At 41.5% G+C, this 17,980-nt stretch overlaps 2 protein-coding genes across 12 annotated transcripts in view; both read right to left on the bottom strand.

Moving 5' to 3' along the window:
- TXNRD1 (thioredoxin reductase 1) overlaps window positions 1-17,980 on the bottom strand; it is a 62,490-nt gene that overhangs the window by 37,353 nt on the left and 7,157 nt on the right. For 8 of the 11 annotated variants that reach the window (XM_042247157.1, XM_060413147.1, XM_042247158.1 and 5 more), the window contains 2 exons: window positions 1,692-1,814; window positions 1,359-1,431 (listed from right to left, as the gene is read on the bottom strand). In XM_042247157.1, the coding sequence (XP_042103091.1) occupies window positions 1,359-1,431; window positions 1,692-1,814 (196 nt within the window). Of the gene's footprint in view, window positions 1-1,358; window positions 1,432-1,691; window positions 1,815-2,817; window positions 3,152-17,980 lie in introns of all 11 variants that reach the window. The other 3 variants (XM_042247155.1, XM_060413146.1, XM_042247156.1) reach the window with 1 other exon arrangement.
- On the bottom strand, window positions 10,564-12,058 carry EID3 (EP300 interacting inhibitor of differentiation 3). Its single transcript, XM_004006686.5, has one exon. It carries the CDS (start codon window positions 12,012-12,014, stop codon window positions 10,863-10,865), a length of 1,152 nt encoding a protein of 383 aa, XP_004006735.2. The 5' UTR covers window positions 12,015-12,058; the 3' UTR covers window positions 10,564-10,862.

Below are 17,980 nucleotides of genomic sequence, written 5' to 3'. Positions count from 1 at the left end.
GTACATGAGCAAATTTTTACGAAGGTGGTCCACAGCCTTCACCGAGTCTCACCAAAGGACTCATAACACCTTGCCTGTCCCTAAAAAATTTAGTGTCCCTGAACTTGAAGAACACAGTGATAACCTGTCTCCATTAGAACATAATGTAAGCAGCCAAAATGGGGAGGCACCCAAAATACCAAGAGTGCAAGACGGCAGAGGACTGCATAGCTTGGGAAACCAGCAGCCCTCCAAGGAGAATGCTGGTTGAGTGGCACCAGTGTGTGAGCTCCACAGGCCAGCAGACTACATCCAGCACAAGAACATGCCTGACAAGAGGTGACACCTTAACAAGCACCTGATGAATGAAGCAGAAATTGTGACACTGGCTTACCCAGACTTCCTGCCTCCTCCTAATTTCCACAGCCAAGTCAACTTGATGAAATTTACCTATCCCATTACTCCCCTTCCCAAAGGTTTCCCATTATGCTTGGATTATCAGGACCAAATCCCTCATCTTGGTCCACAAGGGCCTGTACAGTCTGACACTTGCCTTCCTCTCCAATCTTAGCTCCAGCTTCTATTACCCATGCCATAACCACCAAACCTACCCCAGGGCCTTTGTATGTGCCTTTTTGTGAGAAAGAGAAAAGTTGCCTGGAAGACTCTTCCTCAGCTTTTGGCAGGGCTGGTTCATTCTTACTCTTTGGGTTTCATCTAAAAGCCACCTCTTCAGAGATCACCACTGATAAAGCCCTCAAAGTTAAGACTTCTTTCTTTACCCAGTTCCTCTCTATTCCACCAAGTAACTTTTTCAATACCATGTATCACAATCAGTAAAGTTTTTGTTCATCTTTTGTCTTCCAGGAGAATGTAAACTCCACAGAAGCAGGAACTTCAGGTCTACACATTCACTGCTATATCTCCACAGCCCTCGTTCATAGTAAGTGTTCAATAAATATTTATTGAATAAATAAGTAATGAACACAGAATTCACCAAGACTAAGAAGAAGCAAGGGCTATCCATTAAGGTATCTAATTCCAGTTTTTGTTGAACACAGGAGACAGATTTCAAACAGAAATCCAGAAGAGTTTAAACTTTCACTTACTAAGCCCCTAAATATACTAAGTTACTCAAATATTTATCTTTAAATCATCAAAACAGCTGTGGATATGGTTTTGTATTATCTTGACGCTGTGCCAAGGAACCTAAGTATTCAGCATTTAACTGGAGTCCATTTTGACCTAGCACAATTGAGTTTCATTTGTTTTTTTTTAATTTATTTAATTTCAAAATTGGATTTTAGAAGTCATTCAAACAAAAGCCAGGGAAAAATCTGCTCCTACAAATTCACTTCTAAAGTATTTTAAAAGCTTACCCCATCTAGTTCCAAGAGGGGTTGGAGTGACAAAATCCAGAACCATCACCTTCTTGTCATATTTGGCTGCCTCCTGGAAAATAAATTATTAAAATGAGTTGGAATGGTTAACACGATGGACTGGAAATGGACCACTGAAAATCAATGCTATTTTAACACAGTTATAATGTCAAAAGCATAACCAATTATTAATATCTGAGAATTTCATATACCAAGATGATTAGTGCAACTCCAATGTAAAAATTAAATAAGGGTAGTTCTAAAAACATGCAGATTACAGTTGTCAGGATCTGACTACTTTCCCCATATCCCAGGACACACAAGGAGCCTTGCCTTGGCGGCTGCCAGTCCTCCAGAACCCCCTCCAATGATGATCAGGTCGTAGTCATAGGGCTCCGGGAGATCCTTGGAGCCATTCATTTTCACTGTATTTTGAAGTCTGCTTTCCTGAGAAGCCTAAAGAAGAAAAACAATGGAGAGAAAACAATTTAACTCAAAAGCAGCAATGTCTGAAAAGTTCTGTGAAAGGACCCTTCTTTGAAGAAAAACAGAAGGCACTTCCAAAGGAGAAACACAGTTTGTCACATCACAGCACACAATGGGAAATGTTCACCCTTTCCTCAATGGTGATCAGTTACCTGCTTTGTGGTGGGACTGTCCTCATGCCCCCTCCATGTGGCAGACAGCTACTGTAACGGGTCTGCAGAGTACACGAAACTACGGTCCTGATGGCCCAAAAGAATTAACTTACACCTGAGCTAAGTTTAAGTTTGATCAGCTCTTTTTTTCCTAGAATTTTTAAACTATGCTTTAAATTAGATTTTTAAAACACCTGTACTGTATGTTTTTAGTAGACTCAATACAATTTGGCAAACATTTATACTTTCTAGTCAAAGGTAGAATAATGAGTATACTAAGGTTATAGAGTAAGACAGGACCCTGCAAACGGCAACTGAAACAAGTTAGCCAAGTATTTATTTTTCTACATTCTTTAGGTAAAGCATAAAATCCAGAAATTCAGTAGAAAATCATTAACTGCCATCTACCTGCAGGAAAACTTAAAAGTCCCTGCTTTCATAAGATGTTTTAAATAAACAGGGGTGGCGGCTGGGGCGGGGGGTGGGGTGGGGGGGAGCGACGGGAGTTAAATAAATAAGTGACCCTTAGGCAGATAGCTCATTTCTTTAATCTGCCTATGCATGAAGTTACCTATATTTACTTTCCATTACTTGGCATTTATAATATAAACTTTTAATTTTACAAAATCCTTTCCTTCTACTAGTTTTAAAACACACTAGTTACACATTTGGGTGGAACATTGTTTTGGTGATGCATTTAAAATTTCTTATTAAAACAAAAATCTGCTAACATAAGAGAATGATTGGAATAGCTGTTACCAAACACAAAAAGGTTTTTAAATCGTTTTAACCTTCATAATCAAAAAAGCCCCCAGACTTACCAGCCCAGACTGCACATTTTCCTCCTGCCTATCATCAGATGTGGGGGGCAAAAGGCAGAGCTTAGTGTCAGTAGAAGAGGATGCTTGGGATGCAGAAGGGGGTGCGGTGTGAAAAGGTGGAGGAGGCGCGGCACTGTGGCTGCCCGTAGGCAGTGCAGCAGGTAAGCATGACGGTTCAGGGACTAAAGGGAGGACACCTGGAAACCAGCAACAGCAGGGGCATGACTGCATCATCCTGACCGTCTGCACGAAAGGTCTAACATAAGAGGCTGGTAAACACAGCCAGTATTCATCAACTGGCATTATGGCAAGGTTCCTCCTCCAATGCAAGGCACTGTGGGGAGAAAAACAGCCCTTCAGATCAAAGGATCAATATGAGCTTCAGGTCATAAGCGTTAACTGACACAGAGTCGGACACGACTGAAGTGACTTAGCAACAGCAGCAGCAGCAGCTGATCTCACAGAATTAGGGCTGACTCGCTGCTTTAGAAGAATTAACAAATAAATGAAGCTAGATGTTCTTCTGGGAAAATAACCATTTTTAATCTAAGTCTCATTTTATCTGCATGCACTTAACACAGATGGTGCCAGAACACAATCACTGGCTGCCTAAATAAAAACCACCAAGTTCCTATAACCACTTCCTCTACTATTGAATAAAACAAAGAAGGAAACTGTCATGCTGAAAAGCATGCTCCCTCCACCAACCTTCATAACCTGCTCTCTACTGAAATTCTGTATCAGACCTGGGTTCTTATGGGTCAAGTTTAAGAAAAATTGTATCAACCAGTGCACCAGTTTTACAAAGAGAGCTCTGGGTGAACCTAAATATTTTTAATTCTGTAAAGTAAAATCAGGACAGGGAATTGAGGAATTCAGCTGACCCCAGAACTAAACATGATGTTTTAAAATTATAATCCAACTTAAAACTGAAGCTGCTGTCATTCAGTTCTAAGATGTAAGACAGACAGACAGGCATACATCTCCTTCTCCTCTACAGCATAAGGAAGAAGCACACAGATGGGGTAAGGAGAGACGGGAGAAAAATGTCCCCCATTCTCCAATTACAATTGCTAGAAACAGTGGCCACTGACCAGAGCAGCTGATAAAAAACAGGAGTTCTCAAACTTTCAGTTTCAAGATGCCTTTAGAACCTTGAATTATTTAGGATTTCCCACAAAGAGCTTTGAATAATGTGGACGGGGCTTTGAATATTAGAAACTAAAACTAAGAAAAAAATTTTAATATCTTAAATATAAAAATATGTAAACTATTAAAATATCCATAAAATTTTAATAAAAACATTACTGTTAAACATAAACAACTGATTAAAAACATGTTTAATTAGTGAGAAAAGTGGCATTATTTTACATCTTCATAATTCTCTGATGTTTGTTGATAACACAGAGTGCACATCTTTTTTGTGTTCAGTCTGCTGCACCACATCGCCTGCTATGTAACCTCTGGAAAACTCCATGGCAGACTTGTAAGAGAATCAGAGTGAAAAAGATAGAGAGCAAGTTACTATTAACATCATTTTGACCTAAAGGACTTCTTGAAGGAGTAGGAGTCGGGGTGGGGATCTGGACCACATTTTGAGAACTACCCACAGAGATGTAAACATGTACCCTCCTCTCCCCAGCAGCTATTGGTGAGGCTTACAGAATGTACATTCTTCCATCTGCTTCTCAATGTCCTTCCTCTAACCCACCCCTTGTAAACATTGCTCCAGACTCCCCAGAAAGGTACAATACAGAAAGCAATTAGGATTTCTTTAAAATTAGAATGTCATCTTTATTCTCCCCCTCCAAAATTAGGCTCCAAAATCACTGAAGATGGTGACTGCAACCATGAATTTAAAAGATCCTTGCTCCTTGGAAGAAAAGTTATGACCAACCTAGACAGCATATTAAAAAAGCAGAGACATTACTTTGCCAACAAAGGTCAAAGCTGTGGCTTCTCCAGGAGTCATATATGGATGAATGTGCGAGTTGGGACTATAAAGAACGCTGAGGGCCGAAGAATTGATGCCTATGAACTGTGGTGTTGGAGAAGACTTTTGAGAGTTTCTTGGACTGCAAGGAGATCTAACCAGTCAATCCTAAAGGAAATCAACCCTGAACATTCATTGGAAGGACTGATGCTGAAGCTCAAACTCCAATACTCTTGCCACCTGATGAGAAGAACTGACTCACTGGACAAGACTGTGATGTTGGGAAAGATTGAAGGCAGGAGGAGAAGGGAATGACAGAGGATGAGATGGTTGGATGGCATCACCAACTCAACAGACATCAGTATGAGCAAGCTCCATGAGTTGGTGATGGACAGGGAAGCCTGGCGTGCTGCAGTCCGTGGGGTCGCAAACTAGTTGGACACAACTGAGCAGCTGATTTTAACTGACTGATTCTCCCCCTAAACACGACTCTACCCTTTGGGCAGATGTGTACTGGTCTTTGGTTTTTCACCCATTATACATGAGCTCTGGTGTCGCATTGACCTGGGTTAAAATACCTGCTCTACCATTCTCAAGGCTAGGTGATCTTGGCTATCACCTAATCACTGGGAGTCTGTTTTCACATTCTGTAAAATGAGCAAGCCCTCTCAACTACTGAGTCTGAAATAATGCATATTATAGCACAGTGGCTGGAAGGAAAAATCCATACATTCACTAATTCTCCCCTTCCTACAAAAGGGAACCTGCCTGCCCAAGGGGCTGAGTCAAAAAGCTCTGGTGTTTTGCAGACGTTATCCCCTACACTTCCCTGCATCACTGCTCACCTGAAATGCCCTCTTCCCACCAAATTCTGATCCAGTACATTGACGGCAGGTTATATTATTTCTATTCAATGTAAACAAAACATCACCCTTTCAAAAGCATTCCTTTAGGTTCTTTTACCAATATCTGAAGACCCCAACATAAGGCTATTCCTTCCATTGTTTCCCTAAGGTTCCCAAACAACATTATCTTTTTTTGTCACAACTGGATTAATACAGGTTCTCAGAGCACTCAGCGAAGGCTGTTCCACCCCAGCCACTTCCTGTCCTTCAAGATTTAGCTAGAAGCCTTTAGCTGACGGCAGACTGGCTCCTCTCCTGAGGCCCCTGGTGGTATCTTCACACAATCCCATCAGCTCCACAAGGATAGTTCTTTTCTTTCATCCTGGCATCACCAGTGCCAACTCCACATGCCTGTGATGTGATCAAAATGTGTTCAAAACCATTCTTAGAATAAAAGACCTGAGTGCTCATTCCTGCTGTGTTACATGTACTGAGAGGCTGGGCTTCAGTTCAGTTTTCTCATCATTAAAACAAAACTGTGGGAAAACACTAGAAGAGGTACCAGGTGTGTAGCATATTGGTTAGGAGCTCAGATTTAGTCCACATCTGAATCTGACTATGCTATTTATGTGATCCTGAGCAAACTGCTTAAATTCTCCTGCCTGGGCTCCTTGTCTGCGTAGTTATATAAATTGTATCAGCTGCTGCTGCCAACAAGCTGCAGCATCCACTAGGGGATATAGTCAAGCCTCTGTGCTTTGGATGACCATGGGCCAGGAGAGAAATAAGACTAAGTGATGGTTTAAATGCTACAAACTTTCTAGAAGAGCCCAGTGGGCCCCAAGGCCTATGACAGCAATTAGCAAACTACAGTCTGAGGGGCAAATTTAGCAGGCCTGCAGTCCTTTTTTTCTTTTTAAACAGTCCCTGAGCTAAGAATTGTTCTTCTTAATATTTTAAAGTTGTAAGCAAGAAAAAAAAAAAAAAATCAAGAGTAAAACTTCATGATACATGAAAATTAGATGAAACCTGAATTTCAGTATCCATTAAGTAATATCTCATTGGAAAAAGACCAGGCCCATTTGTTGCAACATTGTCTATGGCTGCTGTTTCTGCAACATGAGCACAATTGATTAGTTTCAACGAAGGCCATATGGCCCACAAAGCTTAAAATATTTACTATCTGGCTTTCTGCAGGACAAAAATTGCCAACTTCTGGCCTAAAGGAAATTTTAATCAATGCTGATAGGTGGTGCTGGATGAAAAGTACCCTACAGTAATACTAAGGGGTAAGCACAAATCAAAGAACTATCTTCCTGCTCTGGAAGTTGAGATGCTGGCTGTACTACCTTTCTTCCAGGAGGACTGGGGACACTGATTCTCCATGACCAGTTAACTATCTAGACCTTCAGCTAATATGTGCCTAAAATACTTAAGGGCCACAGTAACACTTGTGGCTCAGCTGGTAAAGAATTTGCCTGCAATGAGAGAGACCTGGGTTTGATCCGTGGGTTGCAAAGATCCCCAAGAGAAGGGAAATGCCACACCCACTCCAGTATTCTGGCCTAGAGAATTCCATGGACTCGCAAAGAGTCGGACACAACTTCTAAAGGAGATCAGCCCTGGGTGTTCTTTGGAAGGAATGATGCTAAAGCTGAAACTCCAGTACTTTGGCCACCTCATGTGAAAGTTGACTCATTGGAAAAGACTCTGATGCTGGGAGGGATTAAGGGCAGGAGAAGGGGACGACAGAGGATGAGATGGCTGGATGGCATCACCAACTCGAAGGATGTGAGTTTGAGTGAACTCCGGGAGATCAAGATGGACAGGGAGGCCTGGCGTGCTGTGATTCATGGGGTCGCAGAGTCGGACACGACTGAGTGACTGAACTGAGCGACTTTCACATAATCAGTAACATTAAAAGGACTCTAAATCAAGTATCCAGGCAAATTATTTACAGCAAACAGACTCCATTTCAATGCCCCCTGCCAGGGGCTTTGCCTTACCCACCCCCCACCCCAACCCACACACACACCCCTAACACAGCATCTCAACCACTCTCCAGGTAGTTTTTCTTCAGAGCAGTTATCACTGACAGAATTACTGTGGTCTCCCACTCTGTTAGGCTCAACAATAGTCCCCCCAATATCAAAGTCTGAATCCCCAGAACCTGCAAATACATTACCTGTAAAAGAGATTCTTGAGATGTGAGTTAAGAATCTGGTGATAGGGAGATTTTCCAGGATTACCCTCACAAGGCCCAACTTATTCACAAGTATCCTTATAAGAGGGAGGCACACGGAGACACCACAGAAATCAATGAAGACAGAAGTTGCACTGGCAGTTTTGAAAATGGAGGAACAGACTGTGAATCAAGGAATGCAGGCAGCCTCCAAAAAGGCTAAGCATTCTCCCCTCAGAGCCTCAACAGGACCCGGCCATGCTGACACCTTGACTTTACACCTTGCACACCCTGAGAAACTGATTTTGGACTTCCAACCTCCAGAATTGTTAAGATAATTTGTGTTGTTTTAAGCAACCAAATAGTAATTCATTACAGCAGCAATAGGGAACTAACACACATATTAAAACATAAATTCCTTGAGAGTAGGGCAATTTTCAATCTATCACCTTCCCCTCAGTGCTACTGCAGTGCCTGGCACAGTTGCTGAGTAAATTAACCAAGTGCTAATTCCAATCACTTGATAATGGTTTCCACAAAACAAGGGCAAGAATTTGAGAAAGCCAGGTCTAGACTTAAACTGAATGAACCAAGATGGAGAAGTCACCATGGAAGGAGGCGGCAGCTGCATTCTGACGCTGATCTACTGTGGCACTAACCTGAGTGCTCACAATGAGCCCATCCCTGTGCTGAATGTTTTGTACGTATCATCCCATTTACTCCTCACAATAGTCTTCTAAGCACATGTCATTTCCATTTCAGAAATGACAATAAAGAAACCTTTTGAGATTAAGAAACTTGTCCATGAGTCAAGAATTAAACCCAAGTCTAAACGATTACAAATCTCTTTTCTCACTGTATCATACCCAGTAAATCAAAGTACTTGTCACATACTGTACATTTAATAGGTCATTATTCCCACTAAGCAGATTAAAAAACCTAAGGCTTGCAGGTTTAATAATTTGTTCAAAGTCTCTAACTAGAATTTTAAAAGGCAGGATCTGATCCCAGGTCCTTTGATCAGAAGTGGTTCTGTTAAACAACAAAATCCTAGTTTAAAAAATTTGCATAATATTTTCCTATCAGCTGATTTTATTGAACCTGTGAAATTAAAGCCACTCTAAATATTGTTGAGAAACCAGCAGACTTGCAGTTTGGGTCACATCTAATCTCTATAAATTAATTATCTATTAGCCATTTTCCCTTTTTTCTTCAGGGTAAAGAGGGGAAGAAACAACTACTTTAGAAAATAATTGGCTTTAATTTCCAATCTATATGTCATTGACAACCAATTTAAATCGAAACCAGTGGTCAATCTGATTTACATTTTAACAGCTATAACTTTAGAGAAGACCCAAAAGATTACCTTCCTCCTAAACCTCCACATTCTCCATTCATGCTTTTAGTTAACACGTACATCTTCAAATACTCCTAGTAAAGACATCTGGTGTGTAAAGAGCAATCTGGTGGTAAGCAGACCTGAGGCAAGATCTTCTTGCTATCTCTAAGATTATCTTTTCCCCAAAAAGCAAAGGTCTGAAAAACCTAAGGAACCGGGATGGTAGAGGCATGCTAAAGGGAGGATCAGAGAGACTTCCACAACTACTAGATCAAAAGGTTGTAGGCACTGGGAAGGGTTAGCATCCCTTCAGAAAAGGGGAAGAAATGACTACTTTAGAAAATAATTGGCCCAGTTTCATGAGAAACTTCCCTTCTCATCATCTAGATGTCATTCAGTCTCTAAATTTCCCTTCCCTGTACTACATTCAGACTTACCAGGAAAATTTTATTATTCCTGTTACACAAAGCAGATCCTTATCCACTTGCCAAATAAGGTTTAATGGCAAGACCCACTACTACCAAAGACTGTTTCTACAGAGATCAAGAAAAACAGCTTGCAAGGATGCTCACTATACCTTCAAAAACTGTTTCCTTAAAAACCAAAATTTTCAGCAGGAGCGTCCAAGTAAGGTTGTAATTTATATTCTTAAAACAACAACAGCAGCCTTTAGAGCTTTATAGGAAATGAAGGAAATTTGGATAAACTAATCATATACTGGTATTTCAATTTACACAGGGAGAGTTTCCAGGCATTCAAAGTCCTATTAAGAAATCAAAATTGAGTTGGGAACAAATATTCAAGGCCAGTACATAATGAAACATCACCAATTCTGAGGAACACTCTGTGTACTAGCAGAAATTACAAAGGGAAACTAGGGGCCAGAGAAGAAACAAAACAAGCAGATAAAAATTGTAACTGGATGTTAAAAGATTTTGTGTTTGAAATAATCTAACAAAGAGAGGGCACTAACAGATATGGTAAATCAATTTTTGCCTAGTATAACATTTAGATAGAATAGTTTTCCAAAAAAAACATAGATTTCTCTGGAGCCATAACTTCTCACAATTTCACATATTTGACCCTCCATATTTCCCCTCCCGATCTCTGATCAATTCCTACTCACCTTTCGGTACTTAGTTGATGACTCACCTATTACAGTAGACAGTCTACTTTTGTTAAGCCCACATCACAGTAGAAATTATTTAGAACAAGGACACCCACTCATTAATCTTATGAGTCGTCTTTGAAATGAAGCATAGCATCTGAATTTTTTACGGTATTAACATGACTTACGCACTGCCCTACCGTCTTTCTTGACCTTTTTTTTTTTACCCATTCTTTCCCCCAACCTGGTCAAGAGCCCCATATCAAGAGCCCCATATGGGATTCCCTTGGTTCCCTGTAGCAGAGAAAGCAATGTAGTATCACAGAGCATCATAATTCATTTTTTAAAAGTTATTAAACACCTTTTATTTTATGGAATTCAGTTCTTACTAATAAAGTCTTAAGGAGCAGTCAAAAAATCTTTTGCATGAATACGCCAGTGAATTTTTTAAGTAACAGAAGGCCATGACAACTTTATAAAACTACCAAGAAAAATACAACGCACAGTAAAACAACTTATTTTCTTGAAAATATTTTTCACAAGAAATACAGTATGTGCTTCTGTTTGGATTTTACTCTCCACTATGTTATGCTTTACAAAGTAAACAAAACTGCATCCTATACTAAGAACAAAAATCTTTAGTTTGTGATCATAGCCTCTGAAATTTCGAAAGTTGCCACAATATTTTTCCAGTCTTGTAAACTCAAAGATATAACTCCCTGTTTCCTGCAGTGGAAACTGGGATCATTTCCCTCACCGGCTAGATTAATATTAATTGGCTCCAATATTGGTAGCCTGTCTTGGTCAAGCCTTATTCTTGCAAAACCATCCCTTATAATGAAAGAAACGTAAAATATATTCTCCACAGTACGAGAGAAAGAGTTTGGATCAATCACAAACTCAAAATAAGACACAGGAGTATCAGGATACTTTCGAAAGTACGTTTGCAACAATCCCAAGATTCTTTCTACTTCTTTTTCTGTGGCTTCTTGATTGCCACTCAGATCCAGCTTCCTCAGCTTTGTAGGCATATCCCCATTCTCTTCCATTTTCTGAACTTTTCTCCGGTGATTAAGCCGCGGCTTTCGCGCCGCAGACTCTGGTTTGAACGAACCAAAAAGAAAGTGGAATGTTTCAGCTTGTAACATCCACGATGTCGCTTCCTTCTGTACTGTCTCCCAGAAGGAAAGAGCTATGTTATCGTCACAGTTATTCAACGGATCACGTCCGTCATCTTCCATCCAATTTAGACCCACAAATATAAACAGAAAGTCACAAAATGCCACCTGATTAAAAAAGCTCATGTCAGAGTTCAGCTGCTTTGCTTTTTCTTTACCCAAATCAGAAGCCAAAACAAGAAACTGAGCGTCGAGAGCCGCTTCTCTTGTTCGACTCACTGCATCAAACAGGACATTGGCTTCCTCGAGAGCCTCGGTTAAGGTGTCGCTCGTCGTGTTCACGATGTCGTCACGGTTCTGCTGGACGGTATAGATGAGCTGCCGGTACTGCTTGCGGATACTCCGGCATTTCTCTTCATCCACCCGCTCCAGCAGGCTGGGGTCGATGTCGGCCTTCCCCCAGCTCAGGTCGTCAGAGGAGGTATCAGATTCGTCGTCAGAGGAAGTATCAGATTCGTCGTCAGACGCCGCTGCCACTTCCACCTTCAAAGATTCCTCCTCCTCCTCCTCCTCCTCCACCTGCTTCAGAAAGTACGCACTACTGGGCATGGTCACCACCGGCTGCGCTCTTGTCTCGTCGGCTCCCCTCAGGGAATCATTTTCATCGGCCATGGCGGCGGCGGGTGGCACTCAGGTAACGGTCTTCGCGACGTTTCGGCCAACAGCGGAAACTGCCGGGGTCACCCAGGGCCGAAGACGCTACCCATGCGCACTAGCGGCGGCCTAGCGGCCCCGCCCCTCTCAGTTAGCGAATGAGCGTCCCCCCGCCCGCGTAGAACGCCGGCAAGAACCGGCTCGTGGCGTCACACTGAAGTAATACCGGTTGGTTCAAGCGACGGCCGTTATTTTGGCGTTTACTGACAGTGTCATCTAGCTTTTAAAGAAACGCTTGCAAAATCTAACGACGAAACTATGAGGAGACTAAACGTACCGTACTTTAAAACATTGGCTGTCACATATTGCAGCATACTGTCATTAAAAGATGGGGCGGGGTGTGGGGGTGGTGTTTTTTGTTTTAAAAAATAAAATCTGGCTAAATTACAAACTGCTAACAAAGCCAAGGATCGCGGCCTGCACTGTCTCCATTGCAGAAAGACTGAACTCCCAAGGTTCACTTGCAAAGTGGTTGCTAGGAACTCGGTCTTCACTATACAAATGTAAATTGTGTTTTGAAGGCCTTCAAAAGCCAAATCCTCGCCAATCTACTCCAATGGGGGAGGGGGAGCGGGTGACTGGGTGGGTGAGCAAGGGTCCGGGCTGGCGCATGCGCAAAGGTGCGCTGCCGTACCCCACCCCTACCCCGTCCCCCAGTGTTAGGCAACTGATCTCTGATTCTCCAGCATCCAGGAGTACAAGAATAAAGTAGACAGGGTCTCCGCCAAAGGACTATTTGGAAGGTTGCAAAAATACAGGTCACACTCCCCGAGTGAATAGTAAATCTGAACCCTAAAAGGTGAGAAACCTGTGAAGACTTTAAACACAATCTGTTACTAGGATATGAACATGAACGCTGTTAAGTCACGTGACAAACTTATGTAGGAAAATACTGCCACTAGTTCCCGGGGGAATCACGTGAAGTTAGAGAAGGACTCAGCTCATTAGTCACAAGAGGGGAGGGAGAGGGGAGAGGGGGAGAGAACACCTCAGTGCATCTCAAGTTTTGGTTTCCCGCATCCGCAAGTGTCTGCCCTACCTTCCCTCCAATGCATCTTTACTGGTTCATTTTTCTTTGACCGTAGCACACAGTTTGGGAGTAGGAAATGGCAACCCACTCCAGTATTCTTGCCTGGAAAATCCCATAGAGGAGCCTGGTGGGCTACAGTCCATGGGGTCGCAAAGAGCCAGACACGGCTGAAACGACTGAGAGCACAGTTTCTTGTAAATGCATGAGCAGCAAAGGCTAGTATTCAGTTCAGTTCAGTCGAGTCGGACTCTTTGCGACCACATGAACCGCAGCTGCCAGGCCTCCCTGTCCATCACCAACTCTGAGAGTTTACTCAAATTCATGTTCATTGAGTTGGTGATGCCAACCAACCATCTCATCCTCTGTTGTCCCCTTCTCCCACCTTCAATCTTTCCCAGCATCAGGGTCTTTGCAAATGAGTCAGTTCTTAGCATCAGGTGGCCAAAGTATCGGAGTTTCAGCTTCAGCATCAGTCCTTCCAATGAACACTCAGGATTCATCTCCTTTAGGATGGACTGGCTGGATCCCCTAGCAGTCCAAGGGACTCTCAAGAGTCTTCTCCAACACCACAGTTCAAAAGCATCAATTCTTGGCGCTCAGCTTTCTTTACTATCCAGCTCTCACATCTATACATGACTACTGGAAAACCGATAGCTTGACTAGATGGATCTTTGTTGGCAAAGTAATGTCTCTGCTTTTTAATATGATGTCTAGGTTGGTCATAACTTTCCTCCCAAGGAACAAGCATCAAGTGGGCCTTAGAAAGCATCACAATGAACAAAGCTAGTGGAGATGATGGAATTCCAGTTGAGCTATTTCAAATCCTAAAAGATGATCCTGTGAAAGTACTGCACTCGATATGCCAGCAAGGCTAGTATTAAGTTACTCAAAAATAGTTATATTACTATTTTTGTTCACCATTATTTTTTTTAAAGTAGGGTTAAAATTCAGAAAGAAACATCCGTTTTTCAAAAACAGTATGCATTGTTGTTACTTGTACATATATATCATCCTGCTCTATTAGACTGTTCAAACAATGGGACTGGTTCAAAATTGGGAGAGTAGGTCAACGCTGTATATTGTCACCAAGCTTATTCAACTTTTATGCAGAGTACACCATGTGAAATGCCAGGCTGGATGACTCACAAGCTGGAATCAGATTGCAGAGAGAAATATCAACAATCTTAGATATGCAGATGATACCACCCTAAGGGCAGAAAGTGAAGAAGAACTACAGAACCTCTTGAAGGTGAAAGCAGAGAGGGAAAAAGCTGGCTTAAAACCCAACATTCAAAAAACTAAGACCATGGCATCCAGTCCCATTACTTCATGGGAAATGGGGAAAAAATGGAAACAGTGACAGATTTTATTTTCTTGGGCTCCAAAATCACTGTAGACAGTGACTGCAGCCATGAAAATTTTTTAAGATGCTTGCTCCTTGGAAGAAAATCTATGACAAACCTAGGCAGTGGATTAAGCAGAGACATCACTTTGCCAACAAAGGTAAGCATAGTCAAACCTATGGTTTTTCAAGTAGTCATGTATGGACGTGAGAGTTCAACCATAAACAAGGGTTAGTGCCTTAGAATTGATGGTTTCAAACTGGTGCTGGAGAAGACTCTTGAGAGTCCCTTGGACACAAGGAGATCAAACCAGTCAATCCTAAAGGAAATCAACCCTGAATATTCATTGGAAGGACTGACTCTGGAGCTGAAGCTCTGATACTTTGCCCACCTGATGCAAAGAAAGAGCTGACTCATTGGAAAAGACTCTGATGTTGGGAAGGATTGAGGGCAGGAAGAAAAGGGGGCATCAGAGGATGAGATGGTAGGATGGCATCAGTGACTCAATGACATGAGTCTGAGCAAACTCCAGGAGACAGTGAAGGACAGGGAAGGCAGGTGTGCTGCAGTCCATGGGGTTGCAAAGAGTTGAACGTGACTTAGTGACTGAATAGCAACAAATTAGACTGTTAGCTCCCCTAAAGCAAGAACTTGTTTGTAAATCTTCCAAGCTAAGCTGTTTTCACGTGGATATATTTGAGTAGACACATTTCAATGTATAAGCACAGATGAAAAACTTTGTTCCAGCAGCTATTGCAACTTATTTGGCAGCAAAAGATGAACTTCTTCTAGTGAAAGAAATAAATCTCACACATAGATAATAAAAGTTAACTGCTTTTCATAATTTAGCCTTATTTCTTCTCTGAAATGAAGAAAAAGCAACAGGAAAACAAAGTTGGGGCCCAGGATCATCTAAGGGCTATATTTTACCCCCAAGCCTGGCCAAGTACAAACTAATACTTAACCTGTTTTATATCTTTGGTGAAAACTCTTAGTCCCAAGTTCCAAATCCCAAAAAGTTTGGTTTTATAGTTAACCATATTTGGGGGACTTTCTGATATCCATTTCAAATTCAATAAAAGCAATTTATAGATAAACTCCAAAAGACAAGCCAACCTTCCCACCTTAAGGTGTCTATTTTCCCCTAGCTCAGAGCATGGTAAACAGGCTAGCACCAATTTGCTCCACACAAAACCTTTCATCAAAGAATTTTTAAATGCTTTAGAAAAGTAAATGAATTTTCCCAACCTACTTATAAAGTATTACTAATACCATTTACAGGGATTTCTCAGGAGATAACAGCCCACACATCTTACTCAGAGCAACAGCACACATCTAGACAAGCATTATGTTATTAAGTTGTACCTTCCAGTGCTAAATTTGTTCTCTACTAAATCCTTCTCCTAATAACCTCGGTAACATAGAGCATCCTCAGAAAGTCACACTTGCATTACGTTCTGCCTTTTTATATCTGCCTTGAGAGCACAAGGTTTAGATGTGGCTACAAAGTACAAATCTCAAATCTAATGATTTCCCCTGATCATTTTAAGAATGGAGTTGCTGCTAAAGGCTCCATAAGGCCTCTATTTCCTTTCTTCTTTTCTTCAATATTTTTCTCCAGTGTTACTGTTCAGTCCCTTTGCTAGGAGTTCAGATTCATTCGTTCCAAGCATTCTTAAGCTCCTTCCACAACCCTCAGTGTTCAACAGAAACATAATGGAATGGATGAATGTTACAGTGTGTTACAGGTCTCTCTATGGTCAAATTTTAAAAGTCATAAAGGATTCACTATCTTTTCCAGTGGGTTTTTACTGCCCGATTAATCTATAAAAAAAGAGATATTTAAGAGACCTCTGAGCCAAGCCAGGAACCAGTTGGGTTAGTCCTGCATGCTAAAAGATATCCTGCTATTCGCTACCTCCTGACACTTTCCTGTTCCTTCTTGCACAGAAGTTTTTCTCCCTTCATCCTGCCAGGATAAGCTGTGAAGAGACATGCTGAAGGCCTAGTTTGATTTGCCAGAGTAGCAGGGTGTTATGTACACGTTCTTTTTCATTTTCATCTCCTTTAAGGCTATGTTTTTAGGTGTATGTTTTTGCTTTGTTTGCCTTTTCATATTAAAGGTAAACTTTGCAATGATCAAGGCAGTGTATCTGTTTTTAAAATGAGCTTCTGAAAACTCCATGGACAGTGGAAGGAGGCAAAGCTGGGTTCCAATCATGTGTAATGCATGCGTGCTCAGTCATATCCTACACTTTTCGACCCTACGGGCTGTAGCCCACCAGGCTCCTCTGTCCATGGGATTCTCCAGGCAAGAATACTGGAGTGGGTTGCCATCTCCTCCTCCAGGGGATCTTCCCTACCCAGGGATCGAACCCATATTTCCTGTGTCTCCTGCATTGCAGGTGGATTCTTCACCACTAGGGCCATGAGGGAAGTCCAATCGTGACCTATTAGCATTTCCTTAGACAGGCTGCTTAACCTGTCAGCCTCTGGTCTCCTCATCTGTAAAATAGGAATACTGCTACTCTGTCATAAAGCTACCATAAGTATTGAATGAATCAGAATTACATAACAGATTTGACAATATTTACAACTACTGAGTAGTCACGTAAATCCTCAGTTATCCCAAAGGTAGCAAATGTTTAATAAACATTAAAACACTAAACAGAAAAAAATGTAACCAACCAGTAGCTTCACTCCTGGATGTTGTTTTAGGAACAGAAAAATGTTTTAAAGGCTAAATCCATAGAAGGAAAACAGAAATATATCTCACTATAATAATACCAGTGAAATCTGTTATATAATAAAATTTTAAAATCTACTAAGGCTTCAGTTAAGCTTCCCAGGTATCACCAGTAGTAAAGAACCTGTCTGTCAATTCAGGAGACATAAAAAATGCAGGTTCAATCCCTGGGTTGGGAAGAATCCCTGGAGGGCATGGCAACCCACTTCAGTATTATTGCTTGGAGAATCCCATGGAGAGAGGAGCCTGATGGGCTATAGTCCATAGGGTTGCAAAGAGTCAGACACAACTGAGGCGACAGTTGTGTATAGCACTTTGAAAGGTAAACCACTCTACTAGATATTCTAAATCTGGGCCACAAAATGAGTCTGAAATTATATGCAAGATTCTTTATGTGTATTCTTCTATAAACAGATTTCAGCAGATTCTTTGAAAATACGCTATATCTATAAAAGGATTTGAATAACTGTTCCATTCAAATAAGGCTGTACTGTTAGCTGAAGTAAAAGATAAAATGACAGTCATGTCCCACAAAGTAACTTGGACCCACCCACTGATACTTTAGAGTACATAAAACCTCCGCCCTTGCTCTGTGGTTTAAAGTCATACATTTAACTGACACTTCAGAAAACCAAGTACTGGCTGACTTGCCAAGCCCCAACAATTAACATAACCAAGGGTGTGAGATGAAAAGAGAACATTTCCCATTGTAAGAGCCATTATCAACTCGCCTGGGACATCTCAGAAGGCAGCAATGACCAGGAACATCATTTTGATAGACTAGGGGAAGGGAAGCACTGGGTGT

This window comes from Ovis aries, chromosome 3 (genome assembly GCF_016772045.2).
Source record: "Ovis aries strain OAR_USU_Benz2616 breed Rambouillet chromosome 3, ARS-UI_Ramb_v3.0, whole genome shotgun sequence".
Taxonomy (NCBI): Eukaryota; Metazoa; Chordata; class Mammalia; order Artiodactyla; family Bovidae; genus Ovis; species Ovis aries.
Note: the sequence above shows the minus strand (reverse complement) of the source record. Positions and strands in the feature narration are given on the sequence as shown.